Source organism: Lethenteron reissneri, chromosome 18 (genome assembly GCF_015708825.2).
Source record: "Lethenteron reissneri isolate LAM-NWPU_2019-01 chromosome 18, ASM1570882v1, whole genome shotgun sequence".
In the NCBI taxonomy this organism is placed as follows: Eukaryota; Metazoa; Chordata; class Hyperoartia; order Petromyzontiformes; family Petromyzontidae; genus Lethenteron; species Lethenteron reissneri.
The window spans coordinates 7,510,147-7,529,093 of NC_083796.1; the positions used below are offsets into that span (position 1 = coordinate 7,510,147).

The 18,947-nt window shown below is 47.8% G+C and overlaps 1 protein-coding gene across 4 annotated transcripts; it reads left to right on the forward strand.

The window, feature by feature from the left end:
- The first annotated feature begins 261 nt into the window (after nucleotides 1-261).
- On the forward strand, nucleotides 262-17,059 carry TAF1C (TATA-box binding protein associated factor, RNA polymerase I subunit C). Of its 4 annotated transcripts, none has more exons than XM_061553629.1 (15): nucleotides 262-430; nucleotides 1,535-1,767; nucleotides 3,613-3,706; nucleotides 4,649-4,749; nucleotides 5,159-5,248; nucleotides 5,488-5,537; nucleotides 6,015-6,238; nucleotides 7,595-7,729; nucleotides 9,254-9,377; nucleotides 10,225-10,296; nucleotides 11,033-11,168; nucleotides 12,023-12,151; nucleotides 12,606-12,810; nucleotides 14,039-14,176; nucleotides 15,017-17,059. In XM_061553629.1, the coding sequence occupies exons 2-15, from the start codon at nucleotides 1,573-1,575 to the stop codon at nucleotides 16,693-16,695; spliced, it is 3,372 nt and encodes a 1,123-aa protein (XP_061409613.1). In that variant the 5' UTR covers nucleotides 262-430; nucleotides 1,535-1,572; the 3' UTR covers nucleotides 16,696-17,059. The 4 variants fall into 4 exon arrangements, with proteins under 4 accessions (XP_061409613.1, XP_061409611.1, XP_061409614.1 ...); XM_061553627.1 differs by having other exon boundaries at nucleotides 10,225-10,295; nucleotides 11,029-11,168; XM_061553630.1 differs by having other exon boundaries at nucleotides 1,535-1,758; nucleotides 10,225-10,295; nucleotides 11,029-11,168.
- The last annotated feature ends 1,888 nt before the right edge of the window (nucleotides 17,060-18,947 follow it).

The following is an 18,947-nucleotide window of genomic DNA, read 5'->3' on the forward strand; positions in this document are numbered from 1 at the left end:
TCGGCCATCTTACCTAAGGAGAAAAGCCCCGCCCCCTCCTCCCCACCCCCCTGTGAATTTTCGAAAGTATTTAAGTGACGTCATGAGAGGGACATTGGTGGTCGGCACCCCGTGTTCGAAATCCCTGCCTAAGATGGCCGCCATGAGTAGCTACCAATCAGTGGGACGCTTACTCCGTCGGCCATCTTACCTAAGGAGAAAGCCCCGCCCCCTCCTCCCCCCCCCCGTGAATTTTCGAAAGTATTTCAGTGACGTCATGAGAGGGACACTGGTGGTCGGCGCCCCGCGTTCGAGATCACGACCGAAGGTGGCCGCTGAGTTTGATGGGACGGGAATGATAAGATTGCTACGATTATACAACAAAAACACACGCGCACACGAAGCGGGTGTAAGGAATTATAATTTTTGTCGTCGGCGAGCGATTTGAAAGGTAAAAAAGCGAGTTTTATTTATTTATTTACACCCCTTGAAACGCAGCCGAATCAAAGTTCGATTCTGATTCTGTGTAAAACGCATGACGTAATACGTGAGAACCAAACGCGTTTTTTAAATGTATATTTCGGTGAGGATTGATTGCAAAGGGCTCGCCGTAGCACGCGTAGCGGTGGTGCGGTGCTGTTGAAGGCAACGTGGGTCTCGTGAACACGCCGCTCCTGGGCCTCCCCTAGGTCGACTCGGCCTCAAATGAGTACCTGGTGCGGTGTGTAAACATCGCCACGAGGGAGACAAAGGCGGCCGGGCGTGGTAATGGTCACCCACCCCCTCGTGTGCCGTGCCGGCCTTCTAAAGTGCTCGCTAACAGCACTTGCCCCAGCAGTCTGTTGAGACTACACGGGGGATCTTTGTTGTGAGTACAGTACTGCACTGTATTATTCCGATTGCTTACCCAGAAATGCCTCCCCGCATCTCCTAACTATTTCAGGAGGGTTCTTGTCAAGTTTTCACGGTAGGAGGGCGCGGGGAGTGGGATAAATGCTACGTGCTGCATCATTCGTGCACGACAGACACATAATCCCTGGTGGGCAGTGTGGAACCTGTTATTCCTACTTGTGTAAATGCTTCGTACTGCATCATCCCCTGTCAGTAATTTGCTGTTAAATGTGATCATTTGGATATGACGTCGGCACACGATGGCCTACTCCTGCACTGCAGTGAAACTAAGTAATAATACATCACACAGCCCCACGTCAATCCACTCTCTCTCCACGCCTTGTTGATCATGGGGATTGTTTGACCATAATACTTCACGTTGGTCAGTGCGGGTCGGTGGAAGCGGGTAGCATAGATGTGGCAGCATAGAAGTACTGTACCACAATTTGGGTTTTTTGTTCTGCACCTTCTATGGGATCAGCAGCATTTTTGTTAAACACCTTTGGATTCATACTCTTTTTGCTTCTTTCGGTAAAGCCACGCAGGTATAAAACAAACTAAACCACGACGTTCCCATCGCAACACAAGCAATCATCAGGTGGGAAACCCACAGCAATCAACATTTTTGCTGAAGTAAATCCCCACCACCCCCCCTCTGATCCAGGTTCCCACGTGAAGTCGGGAGCCCCAGGACCATCGGGCATGGAGAGGCCTCGGGGGGGCTGCGATTTGACGGCATTCCCATCGAGCCTCTTCCCCACCCACTACAGCACGGGGCCCGCGGCGGACCACCGCCTCACGCCCGGCACCTGGTCCCTGCTGGGGCCCGTGCAGAGGCAGGAGAACCCTGCGGACGAAGCGCGCTCCACGGCACGGCCCTTAGACGAGGTGATACAGGTAGGAGGAACAATGTTCCACACTGCCCACCAGGGATTATTTGTCTGTCTTTGACTGTCTGGCCGTGCATAAATAAATATATAATGTGGACAGCTCTTTGATTGGTGGAGACCTACTGCCGGGTACGGAGAGGGGAGGGGCCTAAGGGAGGAGGGTCAGGGGAGGGGCCTAAGGAAGGGGGGAGTCAGGAGAGGGGCCTGAGGGGGGGGGGGTCAGGGGAGGGGCCTAATGATATGGGGGGTGGTGGTCAAGGGAGGGGCCTAAGGGAGGGGGGGGTCAGGGGAGGGGCCTCAGGATATGGGGGGTCAGGGGAGGGGCCTAGGGATATGGGGGGTGGTCAGGGGAGGGGCCTCAGGATATGGGGGGGGGGGTGGTCAGGGGAGGGGCCTAAGTCAGGGGGGGTAAGGGGAGGGGCCTACGCAAGGGGGAGGGGCCGATAGTTAAGGGGGCTGGCTACCTGGCTGGCTGCCTGGCTACCTAAAGTCAAGTTCTCTTTTATACATACTCTTAGGTTTTTTCAGTAAAGTCACGTAGGTAAAAAATTAATATTTTATACAGGTAGGAACAACAGGTTCCACACTGCCCACCATATTTGTCGTGCACAAATGCACTGTCCAACCAAGTTCCTACCTGCCCACTCCGAAGGAACGTGTTTTTAGAATTGCACGAATTTTTGTTGTTGTTGCATTCCCCCCCCCCCGCCGCACCTGCGATTAGCACGGTTGGCTACGTACGCAGAAGTTAAAAATAGTGGACATACGTCCACTTGTACAAGAGGTCAGTCCTAAGGTGGGTGGGTGGGTGGCTCGGAGAGGTCAGCGCCGAATTGGTACAGCTGAGATCTTGGGTTCGAATCCAGCCAGATGCCTGTTGTTAAACGAAGTTTTCCATTGCAGTGAGTTAATGGTGGTATCAGCTGGGATGCCAGTGACTGCATGTAAAAAACCCACCGTATTAAATGTGTTTCTGCACTTAATTTGGCTACATTGTGTGATTGTTGTGACAGTACAGCCCCTGGCTTAGGTTCTGTGCTCAAGGGCAGATCAATAGCTCATTGTCATAATATCACAACTCCTGAGTTATTTGAGCCTAATCGACAAATAGTTGGTGGTTTCTCTTTGCCTTCCTTAATTTAACACGGTCATCTTGTATGTATCTATGTTGAACTTCTTCCGCACCGTACGGAGCCAACCATGCTCGTCAGGTCATGCTTATGCCACAGTCTATTACAAGACCAGTCTCACTGCACATCCGTTTAATTCAGCACAGCCCCATTGCATATCCTTAAAAAGCAGTAATTCTCCAGTTTCTTTGGAAGAGGTCTGAATATTTAAATGGGGTAAGTCTGTAGTCCACATTATTTAATCGACGTCAGTTCTGACTCGGTTTAATCTTGAAACTAGGCTGAAGGTTGTACGCCTTTCGGCGTCTTCTGGTCTAACACCGTTTTGAGACTAGGCTCAAAAGAAAGCTGTCTCTGGTGTGGACCAATCAGTTTCAAAGACAATGCATATATTTTCAGAGTATGCATTCTGACCACAAGTATTGTGGTTAATGCAGACTTGATTCCTGTAAAAGATTTCAGTTTGGTGTTTTAACATCTTAAACACCTGTTTTGTTGCCATAAAAAAGATTTAATCTCTACATAATATTAGAAGTGGCTCTTTAACGCCTTGCCCTTTCAACCTGGTCAATGTCACTCCGCTTAATTTCACCTCTTTGTGTTCGTTTTGTGCTTTGTCTATATCGGTGTGAGCGCAGTTTCATTCATAGCGATGAATGTTTTTGCAGTCTAGGTAAATTTAAACTGTGGCATTGACAATGTTCTGTCTCCATTGTGAGCAGGGCCAGCAGCCGAGATGGGTCTCTCAGAGACGCCACGGAGTCGAGTGGGAACCCGTAGAGCCAGTGGCGTTGCCGTTCCTGCCTCTGAGTGAAGGTAACACAATGTGGCGGTGGGGGGAGGAGCAACCTAATTTTCAACGGAGCTTGAACCCATTAGGACGCACAGGAACAATTCACCATGCCACTGCACCATTGTTCTCGCCCACCAGCCTTCATCCCTTCCAGCGACATGTTCTGCCTAGTCTACTTATCTTAACGGCTATGATGATGGCTTTATCCCGTGTATGTTCTCTAATACACGTGACCCTCTTATTGTAACTCCAAGCATACACCTCTCCATGCTTCGTTATGTGCTTTTCATATTTTGTTTCGTTCTATTTAAAGCTTTCGTGACTGCAGGAATTCATCCTCTTGGTTCTTTCGGTAAAGTCACGTAGAAGAGAAATAATAAAATAATAAAAATTAAACATAAAATTATCTCACGACGTTTCGGCCACAACGCAAGCAGCCGTCCTCAGGTGGACCAGGTCTGTCGGGGAGACAGCGTCGTGAGAATAATTTTATTATGTTTTATTATTTTATTATTTCTCTTCTACGTGACTTTACCGAAAGAACCAAGAGGTTGTTTCGTTCTATTCATTAAAGGTTCATGTGTAATAGCAAGTAGTACACATTCATTATATATATTTATGAGGACACACACATTGGAAAGCATTGCAGAATCCATTCACGCTTTTCTTCAGTGTTCGTCATGGAAAAATTATGGTTTTTGATTAACGATTGCTTAGCCCGGTTGTTGTGGTCACACTCGAGTTTGTTACACTGTTGATGATACTTTGTGCAAATAATTTGGAAGGTGGAGTAACATTTTTTTGGTAAATTTATGTTATATTAAAAAAGTAACAAAAAATAGTTATTCCTATATCTCCATTGTTTTTATTAAAATTTTAATTAAGGCCATGAGAAGGATCTCTGATGTGTGGGATGTCCGATCTGGCCTCTCACCGCACTGCGTGTGTTGTCTGTCACTGGCAAGTGTGCACGATCCCAGACTTCGAGGATGAGCGGATTGAGGAAATGATGGGCCCAGGAAAGAGAGAGGCCTACCATGCTAAATCGTACAAGTTCATCGAGCAGGTAAATGTTTTTTTAGGAACAGTGTCCCTGATCTTCAGTCTCTCATTACGAATATGTTCAAGAATATATTTTTGATTTGTACCATCTCAATTATTTTGTCTCTCGAAAGTTTTATTTCGTCTCATCTGTACCATTAGCCTCTAGTTTGCCTTATTTATACATAATATATTTATACACAAAACTTGATGCATATGTAAGGCTTGTAAGAGGACTTCTGCCAAAGAGATGGAATGACTAAATCAACTCAACCATAGGATTGGGCATGGCGGATGATTACGAATGTAAACAAATGGATGAATCGCTACATCATTACATGCTTGGTGCTTGCACCCCTCTGCCAAAGCAAGCTCTTTATTTGAATTGTTTGTCAGCATTTCGCGAGTCACCGCTAACTATGTCGTCTCTGCAGATGAGCAACTTTTTCATGGATCATCCCCGTGATGCGTTCCTGTCCATGGGAAAGCTCCTGGAGCCCTATTTCAACTTCAGCAATACCACGGTGAGCCGAGCTGGATCCTTGTGGCACATTTAAACATATATGATAATAGCTCCGATAACAGTTTACCTGCACTGACCAATTTGGTGAGGCATGGTTAAATAACCTCCACGGCGCGCATGATTTGGACTCGGCCCTCATCCAGAAAGAAATTGATAAAAGGGCTGTATATGATTAAAGTTAATATTTACTCATTTAAAATATGGTTCCGTGGCGGTGAACGTGTGTCCTTTTTGTTACAGCCCAAGGCTGGAGAGCAGGTGACTGCTGGACGCATGTTGAGCTACAGGAAGTAGGTCGCAGGTTTATTTTACTGGCTGCAGCTGACTTTTGTAATGATACATCGATCGCTTCATCGATTCAAATCAGTTCTCACAATCATCCAACGACTGATTTTCGTTTTTTGAGTTAAAAGCGGAATGATTAAATTCAATAGTAATATGACGATTATAAAAAAATATTCAAATACAGCAGTCCATGACGAGTAAATAATCACAACCAACCGACCACTGGCTAAAATACTTGATCTCGTTTTCCTGAAGAAGAAAAAAGTTCAATTTGGAATGGGTATTTTTTTTGCATATAATGTTTCTTTATACATTACTCATCCTTATGCAACTTCTAGTTCTCAAGTTACAGGGGGAGGAACGACAATTATTTTTTACCATAAAACAACGGCGGTAAATTTATTTTCATTGGCCACGTGATAAGAAATCAATCATTGCGGCCAACATTGGTCACAGTTTCTGCCGCGTCTGGCGGAGTGCAGGGAGAAGAAGCGGGAGAAGATCGCTCACCTCCTGGGCGACGCGCTCTGGGAGGTGCCCCACCACGTCCTGGCTGACTGCCTCCGCGAGGAGCTTCGGGAGCGCCGGGCACGGGAGCGTTTCGATGCAGCGTGCACGGGCGGTTGCCTCCACTACCACCCGCCGTTGGGGGCTCGCACGCACGGGCTCCTCATTTACCCATCGGGCAGCTGCATGGACACCCTCTGTATCCTGAGTGCAAGCGTTCTCTGTTCATTCGGCCTCGAGTGTTCGTCGCTTGGCGATCAAACAACAGTTTTTTTTTATCTCGGAGCTGAAATAAGCCAAATGAAGTGGAACAAACGCATTGTGGGGGTTATGTGTGCACATTTGCGGACTGGACTGAGACTCACCGACTCGCTACACGTGAGAAGTCGGTTTAACCATGATTGGCTAAAACCCAAATTCGAACCCACCATCTATCTTAGCAGCGACGGTTCGGTGCACTGCCAAGGTATGAGCCACCCAGTCACCTCACTCGTTGGATTTTCATCACCCTATTCTATCTGCCAAAACAGCATGTCACGTCATGGAGTGGCTCATATACTTTTAGTATTATTTTAATACGTTTATTCAAAACTAGACGAGGGCTAAATCTTGACTTCAAGCTTTCGTGACTGCAGGAATTCATACTCTTTTGGTCGTTCGGTAAAGTCGCTTATATAGAAAAATAATAAAAAATCACGACGTTTCGATCGCAACACAAGCAATCGTCTTCAGATGAAAACCTATATAACCTCTTGCTGCAGCAGCTCTTCCGCTATATTTCGCCTGCCTCAGCAGTTCTCCCGCTGTATTTTTTCACCTAAAGACGATTGCTTGTGTTGCGATCGAAACGTCGTGAATTTTTTTTTATTATTTTTCGATCTACGTGACTTTACCGAAAGACCCAAAGAGTTGCGACAAGGGCTATTTCATGATCAGTAAAAAGTGTCCAGCTCAGTGCATGGGGTTGGAACAGGTAAAAAGCTAAACAGGTTAACATTGGGTGCTCCTTGCACCAATTTATTACCTTCATCGGAGTAGAGACTGGTCTATCTGACTTCATAACCATTATTTAAATGGGGTTTCTGGTTTATCAGAGCAGCAACCACACCTTTTGATGAGTTACACATGCAGAACCTATCTGAGAGAGCCCTGGCATGAGCTGTAGATCAGGTGAAGGAGCAACGTAAAACCTTTAAATGCTGTTTCAGACGATGGCTGGATGCATCTCGACTGCAGATAAAATAAAACTATACACGTAGGCATAATATTTATTTATTTTATACCTACGTGACTTTACCGAAAGAACCAAGGAGTATGGATTCCTGCAGTCACGAAAGCTTCAAATCAAGATTAAAAAAGAACTGCCAAATGTCAGGCCGGGACCGAACCTAGTTTGGTTTTTTGAGGGCAGCTCTTCTGTTTCCCCAGCGCTCACAGACATTTAACAATCAATGGTCAATATCTTGAAAGCCACGTTTGAATGTTTACATTTCTAAATATGCTGCTCAATAACAGTACGATCTGTTAAAAATCCCTTAATTTCCTGGTTCTCCAGCATTTCAGACGATTGCGCAGAAGTGCGAGGGGAAAGCATGTCGATCGTCTTGCATCAAGACGCTAAAACCGTCCGTGAAGTTCCATCTCGCAGGAGGCATTCGTCAGATCAGTACCAGTTCTATTCGACAAGAAGGTGAGACCTACATTTTACTTTCGTCACGATTCATGTGCGGCGGTTTTCAAGTCGCGCAACGGCATCGATGATAATTGCGACCGTGGTAAACGTGGAACTGAGCTTAATGAAAATACAGTAAAACCTTGGATTGCGAGTAACTTGGTCTGCGAGTGTTTTGCAAGACGAGCAAATTTTTTAAATATTAATTTGATAAACGAGCGAGGTCTTGCAATACGAGTAGTACGTGTATACACTTTGTCTGCCGAGCGTCACGTGATCACAACTGATATACGAGTGCTTTGGATTACAAACACGTTTCCGGAACAAATTATGCTCGCAATCCAAGGTTTTACTATAATACTATATTTACAATTGGGTGACAGCGTGTTGACAATACATGTCTCGTCAAGGGAAGGGAGACCTGGGTAAAACAGAATTAGAATCTTTATTTTGACTGGAGGAATCTGATGGGCTATGAAGTTCTTTTTCACAGATGTTTAGCATGGGCGGGTCAGCAAAAAATAGAGGCATACAAATAGTAATCGGAAATACAGCAGTCTTCAAACTTTCTAGTGTACACGCACTGCTCGTGCAACACAATCCTAATGCAATTCAAATGCAAGTGGGGTCCCGCGATGCCTATATGTGACCCTATCTCAAATGATGTTGAAATGAGGTGAGGGAGGAAGGGGGGGTGCAAGTATTTTGCGAACATTTGAAGAGCGATTTTCTTTTGACAGCAAGCAGGGACTAAGGAGTAGGATACAATGCAATGTGGATTTATGTCGGGGTCTAAATGTGACCGCAGCTCGAGATGCTGTCCAGAAAAGTGGGCGAGAGGCAGTCGCAGGTGAAGGGAAAGCGGCAAGATGTGAGGCGTAGGCAGCCACAAGCCAGAGAGGCAAAGGAGACGGCGTAATCATTAGGATCGTAACTACTCGCCTCCATTGATTTGATTAATTGTCACAAAGGTTATTATTAAATTGAATATGTTGTAACTGGCGTTTTTAGTTTGCAGGGGTGGCTCGGTGAATCGCATGAGCCCATTGCCTGCGGTGATTGTGAATCAAAAACACTGAGTTCTTAAACGCAATTTTCTGCATAATGTTGCGTGAACCTAAGAATTTAGATGAATGACTCGACACCTTACGACTCCCGTGCTCAAGGTGAGAGTGAAAACGCTCCTTAGAGCGAGAGAGAGATGAGGACGGCCTTCAGTCGCGACTTCAATAGGGGAAGAGTCTTGGCAGTGGGACTGTAGGGTTGCCACCTGTCCTGGTTATCACAGCATCGTCCTTTATTTTTTAGGTAGCTGTTGTCCTGGGAAATCTGTCGGTCTTCTCTGGATGTTAGAAGGTTTCCTTTGGATAATAATACACTCCTCAAGATTCTTAATTCCGTGACGTTTCCTTTTTTTACCTCAAAGAGTAATGGACAGACAGAGCGAGAACAGAATGCCTGACAGCGGTAACAGTAACTGAGAGGGATCAACCTCTCATTGACTTTGGAGGTGGGGTGGTGGGGATGATTTCCCGTGTGCAGTTTTTGTTGGTGTTCGGTCGGATTACTTCTGCGGGCTCTGGAAGACCGGTGGCGAGCATCCCTTGCGGCCGCAGTGCGTCGAGGTGGTGCAGCTGGAGGAACCCGCAACATGTTTGACCGTCAGGTCAGGCAAGGGCTCTTGGTTAGGGTATCACGATTCACACCCCCTCCCCAATCCCTCCCCCAAGTCACGACTCAAGAATCGATTTGTTTGTTTCATTTGTACTACTACCTCGTTCGGATTTTCCATCTCCCGATGTTGTCCATATCATTTGCTCTTTTTTTGTTTGTACTTTGCCTGTTTTCGTACGTTTTGCCTGTGTCAACTTGAACTGTTGTTCAGTTTGCTCTGGCTATTTTTGTACTGTCTCGTTTGTACCAAACCAGAGGTCAATTATAATTACAATTCCAGAAGCATTAACTGACATGACAGTGAAATTAACGAACACTACGGTGGCATTGTTAGACAAATAATTTACAATTGCATTTAATTACACAATTACAATTGGTTCAGACAGTTGGATGACCCCGTCTTGACTGTGACCATGAGTCCCAGACCATGGAATGTATTTTATCGACCTGCCAATTGAGATCTATTGTAGGAGGCACTACATTTCTCCACTTGGCATCTCGGGAAACCACCGAGTGGATCGCCAAACTAGACGTCCCATTATAAGCTTCTCCCATTATACGAAAGAAAAAGATTACAATTGTCATTAACCCCAGGTCTGGTTTGTCCTGGCTTTCTCATTTGTATTTTCTGTCGCGTTTTGTGCAATTTGTTAAATTATCCCAAATGTATATTCGTGTGTAATTTGCACAAATCTTAACTAATCAATTCTTACGCGCACGATTTGATGCCTGTATAATGAGCACAGGGATCTATTTTGACCGATGTGCCTTACTATTACCTCTTTTACACCTCTATGCATCGGTGAATAACGATCGCATTGTGCCTGCTTGGTTTGCAGCCCCCACATCCCCGGCGAGCTGCTGGTTGCCAGCGAAAGTGGCAGCGTCTACCTCTGGGTCGCGCAAAAAAGGCAAGAGAAATAGCGAATTCACTTTGGTGATTGCTTCAAAAGCCGGAAGGATACAGTTTTTCTCTTTTTGTCGAGTAGCATCTAAATGAACGTGTAATTATAATAAAAAATTATCACTTATTATTGATAATCCACTTATCAGTTTACCGCCAGCATTTGAGCGTCCTCAAGGCATTTCTTTACGATGTGCTCGAGATAAGGTTCATTGAGTAATTTACCCTCCTGTTATGACACTTTCTGAGTTAACGTTTATTTTAACAGCCAAAATGATTCGTAATATATGTTCCCGTTAGACCACAATGCTCTGACCAAATCTGTGTCGTTAAGATCCTATACCACCTGACATGGCCAAATTATTTAACTGTCACGTGTACGAGCATTTGACATTATTGCTTGAGCTCACAAGTCAGATTCTGACTTCCTGTATTGTTTTTCTAACTTACTGGATATTGTCCTGATGATATTTGATGTAGTTTCAAATTAAGTGACGATCTTGTGAGGATTGTTTATCAACTTACCGGCGAGCGAGCTGAAACAAGAACAATTGGCGCGTTAAACACTTGCACACGTGACCGTTTGTTTGGCTGTGTGTGGTGGTGGAGGTTCTTGACGATAGATTTTCTCAATACAATTTGACGCCTCGAATGCCGGGGTTGTATGCAGCTTATCCGGAACGCCGTGTGTGATTGTGCGATTGGCAACTGTGTCCGCTGTCGGGCGTCTCGCTCGGCGGCAGCCTGCAGTGCGTGCGGAGGGAGACCAGGAACCTGCATTTTGATGCCGAATCTCGGTGGCGCTGGTGCCACTTCACCGCTCACCCGCGCGTCATCACGTACGCCGACCGCACGGGCGTGGATGCCACTGACGCCAGGGTCAGCATGGGGTTTTATTAATGTTTTTTTTCCCCTCCCAATTATATTGCAGTTGTGCTGTCAGCATCATGTCTATGCAGATGTAGAGATTTTCACCAATTAGAACTCTCGTGGCTGGTAATTAACTTCTCTCAGTGATTCTTCCGCCCATGTTGAAAACTTGGTCTACCAGACTTTACTGTATCATCTCATCCATACGATGTTCAACCACTACACTGCAGGTCAATACACTTGTCTGTTTGCCTCTTCCCTCGTACCACTCCACTTGGAATTCCCTCCCATCCTCTCCTTTTCCCAAGTTCTTAATAATCTTCCTCAATTAAATTATTTTATATTATTCATTCAATAGCCTTGTCTGTAGCCATTTGATATTTTGGGCCTGTGCTCAGTAACCATGATAAAAAAAAGACCAACCACTTGGTGCCAGAAAATATCCCCAGAAGATGACCTCACATAACTATTTCTAAAGTCACTTGAGTAGATCTCTATCTACCACTTAGGCTTGATTTAACAAAGCCAAATGAAAATCTAATCGAATATGACGGATGTTTTCTCATTGGTGACTGGACATCTGAATTCCAAACAAAACAAAAGTACAATTTTGATTTACGTATTATCTCACCGTATCTCAAAACGCTGATTTAATCATCGTTGGTTGTCTGGGTTCACACCGAGGATCTCAGCAGTACTGGCTCAAGGCCCTGATACAGTACAATCCCAGTCAGCCACTTGGCCACACAACAGTGATTTCTCAACCCTTGTGTTCATTATGACTGCTGTGCGCGTGGATTTAAAAGGCGGTTTTGGAATAACCTATTTTTGTTTTGTTTTTGTTCACGGTGCCGCAACGGCAGATCGGTCGAGCGGGAAACACATCGCTCTTCCGGATCGGCGAGGCGGCCGGATGCCAGCAGGGAGAACGAGTTGTGCTCAGCCAGCACCTGGACCCGGTTAACCCTTTCCACTTCTTGGTGACGACGCAGGTTAGAGGCATGCGCCCCGGTCAAGCCGTGCAGGTGCTCTTCACCTGGCCAACCGGAGGGGCCCTGCACCAGGCTGCGAAGAGTGGGGAAATTGAAAAGGGGGGTAGGAGGGGGAGATTTCCATTTTATTCCTTACACCGGGGCCTATTCACACCACGACACACCACTGAACCAGCCATTCGCTTTACTGTGACATTCAGTTAAATAATACCAACATGCAGTAATTTGACGAGGCGTGATTTTGACGTCATAAAATATCTTTTCAAATTGCATAACGTTACAGTTTGGACAATGTTCAAACTTACATAATGTTTTGCCCTTCAATGAAGAAGGGTTAAATTGCAAAGGCCATTCTCCATAGAACGGCATTTCTGGTATGAATAAGGGCCATGGCCCAAAACGTTGCTTATCATATTCCCTTCCTACTGCGCATCCATGCCACTGCCGTCGGCAGTACTCGGCGTACCTCATGGACGAGCGGCTGCCCATTCTGCCCATGCTGCGCTGGAACCACGGCCTCACCTATCCTCCCCTGTTCGTGCACGCCACGCATGGGCCCGGCGGCGGCATCAGCAGCAGCGCCGCCTCCGGGGGTCAGCGCCAACACCTGCTCCTGGGCACGCAGAGGAAGCACGAGCTGCTGATGCTGTCGTACACGGGTAAACCCAGCACGCACGGCCCACCCTGCGCTTGTGTTTAGAGTGTCTCACGTGTCTGTGTATGTAAATGTGGGAAGTGGTGGCCTAGCGGTTTGTGCACCGCGCTAATCACCGAGCGACCTCGGATCGATCCCAGGCCACGGCAAACGTCGTTGGCGTGTGCAATCTGAACCGATTATTCGGCCTTCAATGATTAAAGTGATTGATGCAGTGTGTAAACTTGAAATCTGAGAACGTAAAGATGGTTGAGTGTGGTGCCAGCCAAGCCAGCCTCTGGTTCGCTGTGCTGGTTTAAACGAGGCCCTTGCAAACAGAATTTGCTCCAACACCCTACAGAGGTGACACGTGGGGTCTATCTAACTGTGAGTCTGCAAGTGAGAGCTATCCACTTACTCGGTGCTTGGATGAGCAAACGCCACCATCTATTAAACAGGTGCTGTACGCTACTGCGAGGCAACGTTGTGGGTCGCAGAGGGAAATACAGCAAAATGCATAGTTATACTTTACAATGCTCGCACACCATTACTGCCCACCTCTACCAACCTGCGCTGATCAGCGTGAAGTATGCTCAAAATAACCCTTACGACCCACACGGCATGGGCATGCCCTCATCCAGTAGTTGATAGACATAAGGCTATGCATGTGCATACAACATTAATATGCTCATACATTGCTTACGTACTGTAGGGATGGGCTCCCGATTTTCGTATGAATCTAAGATCCAAAAGTTGTGCGTACATTCAAAATGTTGCACGACCTGAAAAAGATAATTGTGTTCAATTTATATGAATGTATAAGACGTCACCGGAAGTGATTTTTCACTTGCATGACGTTACATCTGTGCAGGTGACGTCACTTTGGCTTGCATACAACTGCGTTAAAGGGATTGCTTAATGGAACAGATCTGACGAAAGTTCGCCGATTGTTGCAAAGGTTCAATTCCAGCGGCTGCGTTAACCATATAGATAAGCACCATCTCCACATTGGACGTTTATGAACTCGTGGCGTCGTTCGCAAGAGTGGGCTATTGTGTGCTGGCATCATAGCCCAAACTTGCCCACGACATTACTCGGTTGGAATCTACACAGCAATGACCACCCCCTGCTGCGAACACTTGCTAGTACCCTCATGAGACTTGGTTAGGCTTTCCTGAGTAAACGAGCGTACTTGTCCTTGAAAGTTTGAAACCCATCCCTAAGATATGGTCTTTATTGCTGCGTGTTTGCAGGTGGTGGTCAAGAGCCGTGCTGCACCACCTCGCTGCCTCGCAAGCTGGCGTGTGCAAGCGAGTGGCTGGGTCACGTCCGACCACTGCTGCCTCATCAGAAGCACCTGCTGCGGCGCAGACTGGAATCCGCAGGCGCAGGTCTGTGTGTGCATGTGTACAACCCATAACACCTGGGTGTGTCCCATGTCCTCTTGCCAGCAAGCCTTCGACTGCACATGGCCTCACAGTGCACCGGGCCTAGAACAAGCGCCGTGGTAACGTCATCGCCACTTCGTGGCGAATGGTGTTGTGCACACGTGTGTGTGGATACACGTGTTTGTGTGTGCTATGTAGATGGGAGCTGATGGAGCGTAGTGGTTAGTGCATTGCGATGAGTTTGATTCCCAGTTCCGGCTAACATCGGTGGCAAGTGATTTCTGAACCAGTCCTGGGTTCCCTGCAATTTCACCAGCCGCACTCAAATTGAGATGTGAATTGCAGTCACACATGACTGACACAGCACGGGGAGGCCTTCATCTACCAATGGATTAGCAAAGGGCTGAAAATTGATTAATCTTTTTGTTTTACTAAACCTTAAATACTATTACCAAATCAACTGGGAACGCACCTGATCGCATCAGACTTCGGAAACCTAGCAAGATTAGCACGGTTGGCTACGTACGGTGCGAAAGAAGTTCAACATAAACAGAGGGTTGAGCTTGAATGAGTGACCACTATGCTTGACAGGTGCTATAGGCTATTTTGGGGCTAAATTGTGAGAAGCAGAAAGTAGTAGAGCAAAATCCATAGTTGTGCTATACTATCTTCCCATGTCTTTGCTCCCCTACACTAACCAGTGTGGCGATGTATGTTCAAATACGCCATATCACCCGCATGCCAATGGGAAGCCCTTCTGGATTGACAAAGTGCTGCACATTGCACCTTTAAAAGGCGGCTGCATACGAGCGAAACCTCGCGTGTGGGTGTGTCCTCTCACAGGGGTGACGGCCATTCCACACCAGGGCAGCTGTGGCCGCCTCACGGTGCTGCAGCTCTCCGTAGCCGGCGACATTTTCTACCAAACGCTGCGGCCTGGCGCCCCTGGAACCGCGAATGCTGTCGACTGCGCGACCGAGCCGCCCTCCGCGACCCACGATGCCGCCCCACCTGACCCAGCGATGCTGGCCGCGCCTCGCAGGGTGATTCCGCCACCGAGCGGCGGCACGAAGGCGCTCGATTCGAGGGGCGACGGGAGTGGCTCAGCGGTCGCGGACAGTGAGACAGGAGGAGGAGGAGGAGAAGTTGCCTCTAATGGAAGTGCGGATCTTCTCAGATCAGAAGTGAAGCGCTGCCAGCGGTGGGCTTCCAGCTTCCTGTTGCTGCAGCGGCGGGCGGCAGGCAAATTGCCGCCGTACCGAGCCAGACGCCAACAAGGCAGGCTCTTCCGTCACCTGCATCGCCGGATGCCCGAGAAGCCGTCTGACTTTAGCAGCATCGTCGTCGGCCTGGTGCGAGCCAAGCTGCGAGCCGGAGTGGCGACGGGCGCGGAGGTCGCTGTCACGGCGGGCAGGGGCAGCACCGAGGAGGAGAGGAGCGAGGAGGTGCAGGCGCAGCCTTCGCTGCAGCTGCTGCTGCCTGTGCTGTCACTGACACAGGAAGAGGAACCGGTATTATTTCCCAAGCCCGTGGCGGACGCGGAGGCGAAGGACGAGCTGAGCAGCCGCCTGACGGCAGCATGGCACGGTGAGTGGCACGAGTGGTGGGAGGAGAAGCTGGGCATAGCGTCCAAGAGGAGGGCGCGGGACGCTCGACAGCGCCGGAGGGAGAAAAAGTTGCGCGGCCGACGCCACCGACGCCTCCAGGGCAGCTACTCGTCCACCGCATCCGAATGGGCGACCGAATTCTCTGAGACCATGAGCTGCTCTGGGAAGAGCTTTACTTCAGTTGACCTTTTCTCTCAGTCATCCCACCCGGATGAGGTAGAATTGGATCTTGACATCTTGCAAGGTCATTACACAGATGACACCCGAGCCTCAGCTGCAATGGGTATCGACTCTTCGCAACACTCTCTCTTTGAGGATGACGCACATGTAGCTGCCTCCAGCTCAAGACCCTCCTTGTTGGGGGCATCGAGCCAAAACCTTCCCAGCTCCATCTTGAAGAAAAACCCTTCCAAGACGACACAGCAATCGCTCGCAGAGACAGCAGTGCAGGACAAAGTAGAACTGTGGACGAACACGTTCTTTGGCGAGAGCCTGTCGCAGATGTCCCAGTCATCCACACCCTTCTTCTCCCGTGCCAGGCGGCCGGCTCAAGCCTCTGACCTGCAGAGGCAGTCCCCAAAGCCGTTGTCGCCTTCGCTCAGTTCCCTCCAGAAAGAGCCCTCCTCGTCCCAGCACCTCGGACCAGCGCAGGGCAACGGCCTGCAGCGGGAGGAAGAGCCCTCGAGTGGCGTGGACGGCCGATCCCAGGAGGCTGATGCCGCTGTCTCGCGGCCGGCCAGCAGCATGCTACTGCCGTTTGGCTTCTCGTCCCAGCCGTCAGGAGGCTCCCCCATGCCGTGGATCGTCACCTCCAACAGCCAGGGCAGCTCCTCGACGCCGCTGCCACAGAGGCCGTCCTCGCAGTCGGCGGCCTCCCTGCTCAAGAAGAAGAAGAGGTTCACTATGGGCTTCTGAAAGCACGGCCAGACCAACGCGACGTCGTGCACCGTCGGCGCGCGAGACCATTTAAGGCGTGATGTCACTTTTGTGAACGTGTAGTTTTAATGTAAATTCGTTTCACCAAAATCACGTTAAATTCGCTCGCGCGTTAATGGTGTGCATTACGGCCTACACGATCGTTGGTTAAACCAGAGTTGAAAATGTTACACCTAACACCGTCTAACTCAATAAATCAATTATGAATCCGAGCCTTCTGATGTCAGTTAATTACCTGCATCTGTTTCCTGATGTCAGATGCATTCTGGGTCATGGTAGATGCATGTACATATGTTATTTAATAATTAAAATTATGTTTATACTAAAAATAAAGCGTGCATTTCTGAACCACATCGTGTGTTTACAGAGTTTCCGTTGAGATGTTATTATGTTACCCCTAAGGATGAGGATTATCCTTTATTAGGCACTTGAATGCCTCCATCAATCACAGCGCCTCACCAAACACATACCAGGAAACTATGAAGTAACCATGGCAGAGGTTAAACGATGGATATCATACATAGCCTGCAAATTTCTGAGTAACCCAAAGATTATCTTTTGGCCTTTGAAAGCAGGCACAAGGGGGGAAGATACTAGGAATTTCATAGAAATTAACTTGAAAGATCTAAAGAGAACGTGCTGGGGGGGGGGGGGAAACGTTCTAGATGTAATCGAGAAGATGAGTTTGCAGTTGGTGGGGCATCTGTAGATGGGGACAGGTTACAGGGTCAGGCATTGGAGTGGCACCCAAGGACTCAACGACCAAGGGGGAAGACCTCGAGCCCGGACAATCGCGAAGGTGCGATCGTGGAGGGCCGTCTGCGAAAGAGCGGTGTCGACTTTGCAACGGCTCAAGGGTCTGGTGGAAGGAGAGTAATGTGTGGCGAGTATCGCCAGCACTGGCGGTGATGGTCCCTGCAACTTCAAGTGTGGGTGGGTGGCTTCTCTGAGGGCAAATGTGCCAATGTCGTCCTCGCAGTGCGCGTTTGTGTCCATAAGAGGACGCGCACGACGCACCGTGGGGCCCCCACTCCACGTCGAACATCGGCCCCAGACAAACAAGCCCCCCCTCCCGAAGGATTTTAAACCTCTCAAGGGTTTACCCCAGCTCGGCTTACATGCTTATCGTCTGGGATTGTGCACCGCAAATTCCACTTGATATGGATTATGAATGCATAGAAGGGAATGCGTTTTTTTAGAAATACATTCATAGCTCAGCCCTAGGCTTCACAAATGATGGTGTGATATTAACAAACGAGATGATGCGCGTGACATGTCACGTTTTGTATTCCTCCGGCCTTCCCCGATGTTACCTGCCTTCCCTCCCACACGTTTTCCCCCACTTGTTACCATAATTACTGATTTTACAAAACTGTTCTTAACGCTAAAACGTTTTAAGAATGGGAAGAAAGTTGACAAAACACCAAAAGATGATTTTGGTGGATGATCCTGTCAAGTGTTTTTAGAGCAACGTCTAAGCTCATACTGTGTATATATGCTTCATCATTGATACCATAGCTCCCCGTTTCATTCAATTAGAATAAGCCCTTGCTCAACTCCAGGATGAAAATGTCTCGTGACCGACTTGCAGACGAACAGTTTGAAGTTCATGACGTGAATGGCTTTGCGAGCCGTGCGGCGTCCACCGTGGGAACACGCTGATGACCAATATACTCCGACAGAGTGCTGATGCAGCCACTGCAAGCCTCCCACGTCACGTGTTAAACCAATAGTAACTCATTATTAGGTTGAGCAACATCTCTGTAGTGAATTAAACGCTTTTTATGTGTCGGTTTATATGGCTGGAGCATCCAGTCCGCCCAACTTTGGCGTGCGTGAGTGTGCGAGCAATTGCAGCTCACTCATGAGCACTATGAGAATGAAAATCTGTCCAAGATTGTCATTTCTGTATGATTTCCATTGGGTCCTACATGGCATCGAAGGCTCGTTGTCTCTACAAGTGCCGTATTTAAATAAGCTTTTAAGCACGCGTTCCTCTACCACTGTAATACTTGACACGGATGTAACGTTTTTTAAATTAATTTTCTTATTTAGTTTCTCATGCAGGGAGATACTTATTCTCGGTAAGCTTTATGATATGAACATCGCGGTATTCTGATCTGCTTCATCCACACGTTCTCCACCCATAAGCTTTATGCCACCGAATCGAAATTTACACGTTTCTATGTTGTATATACTGTATCAAAACACTATCCTGCGGAGGGAGCTGG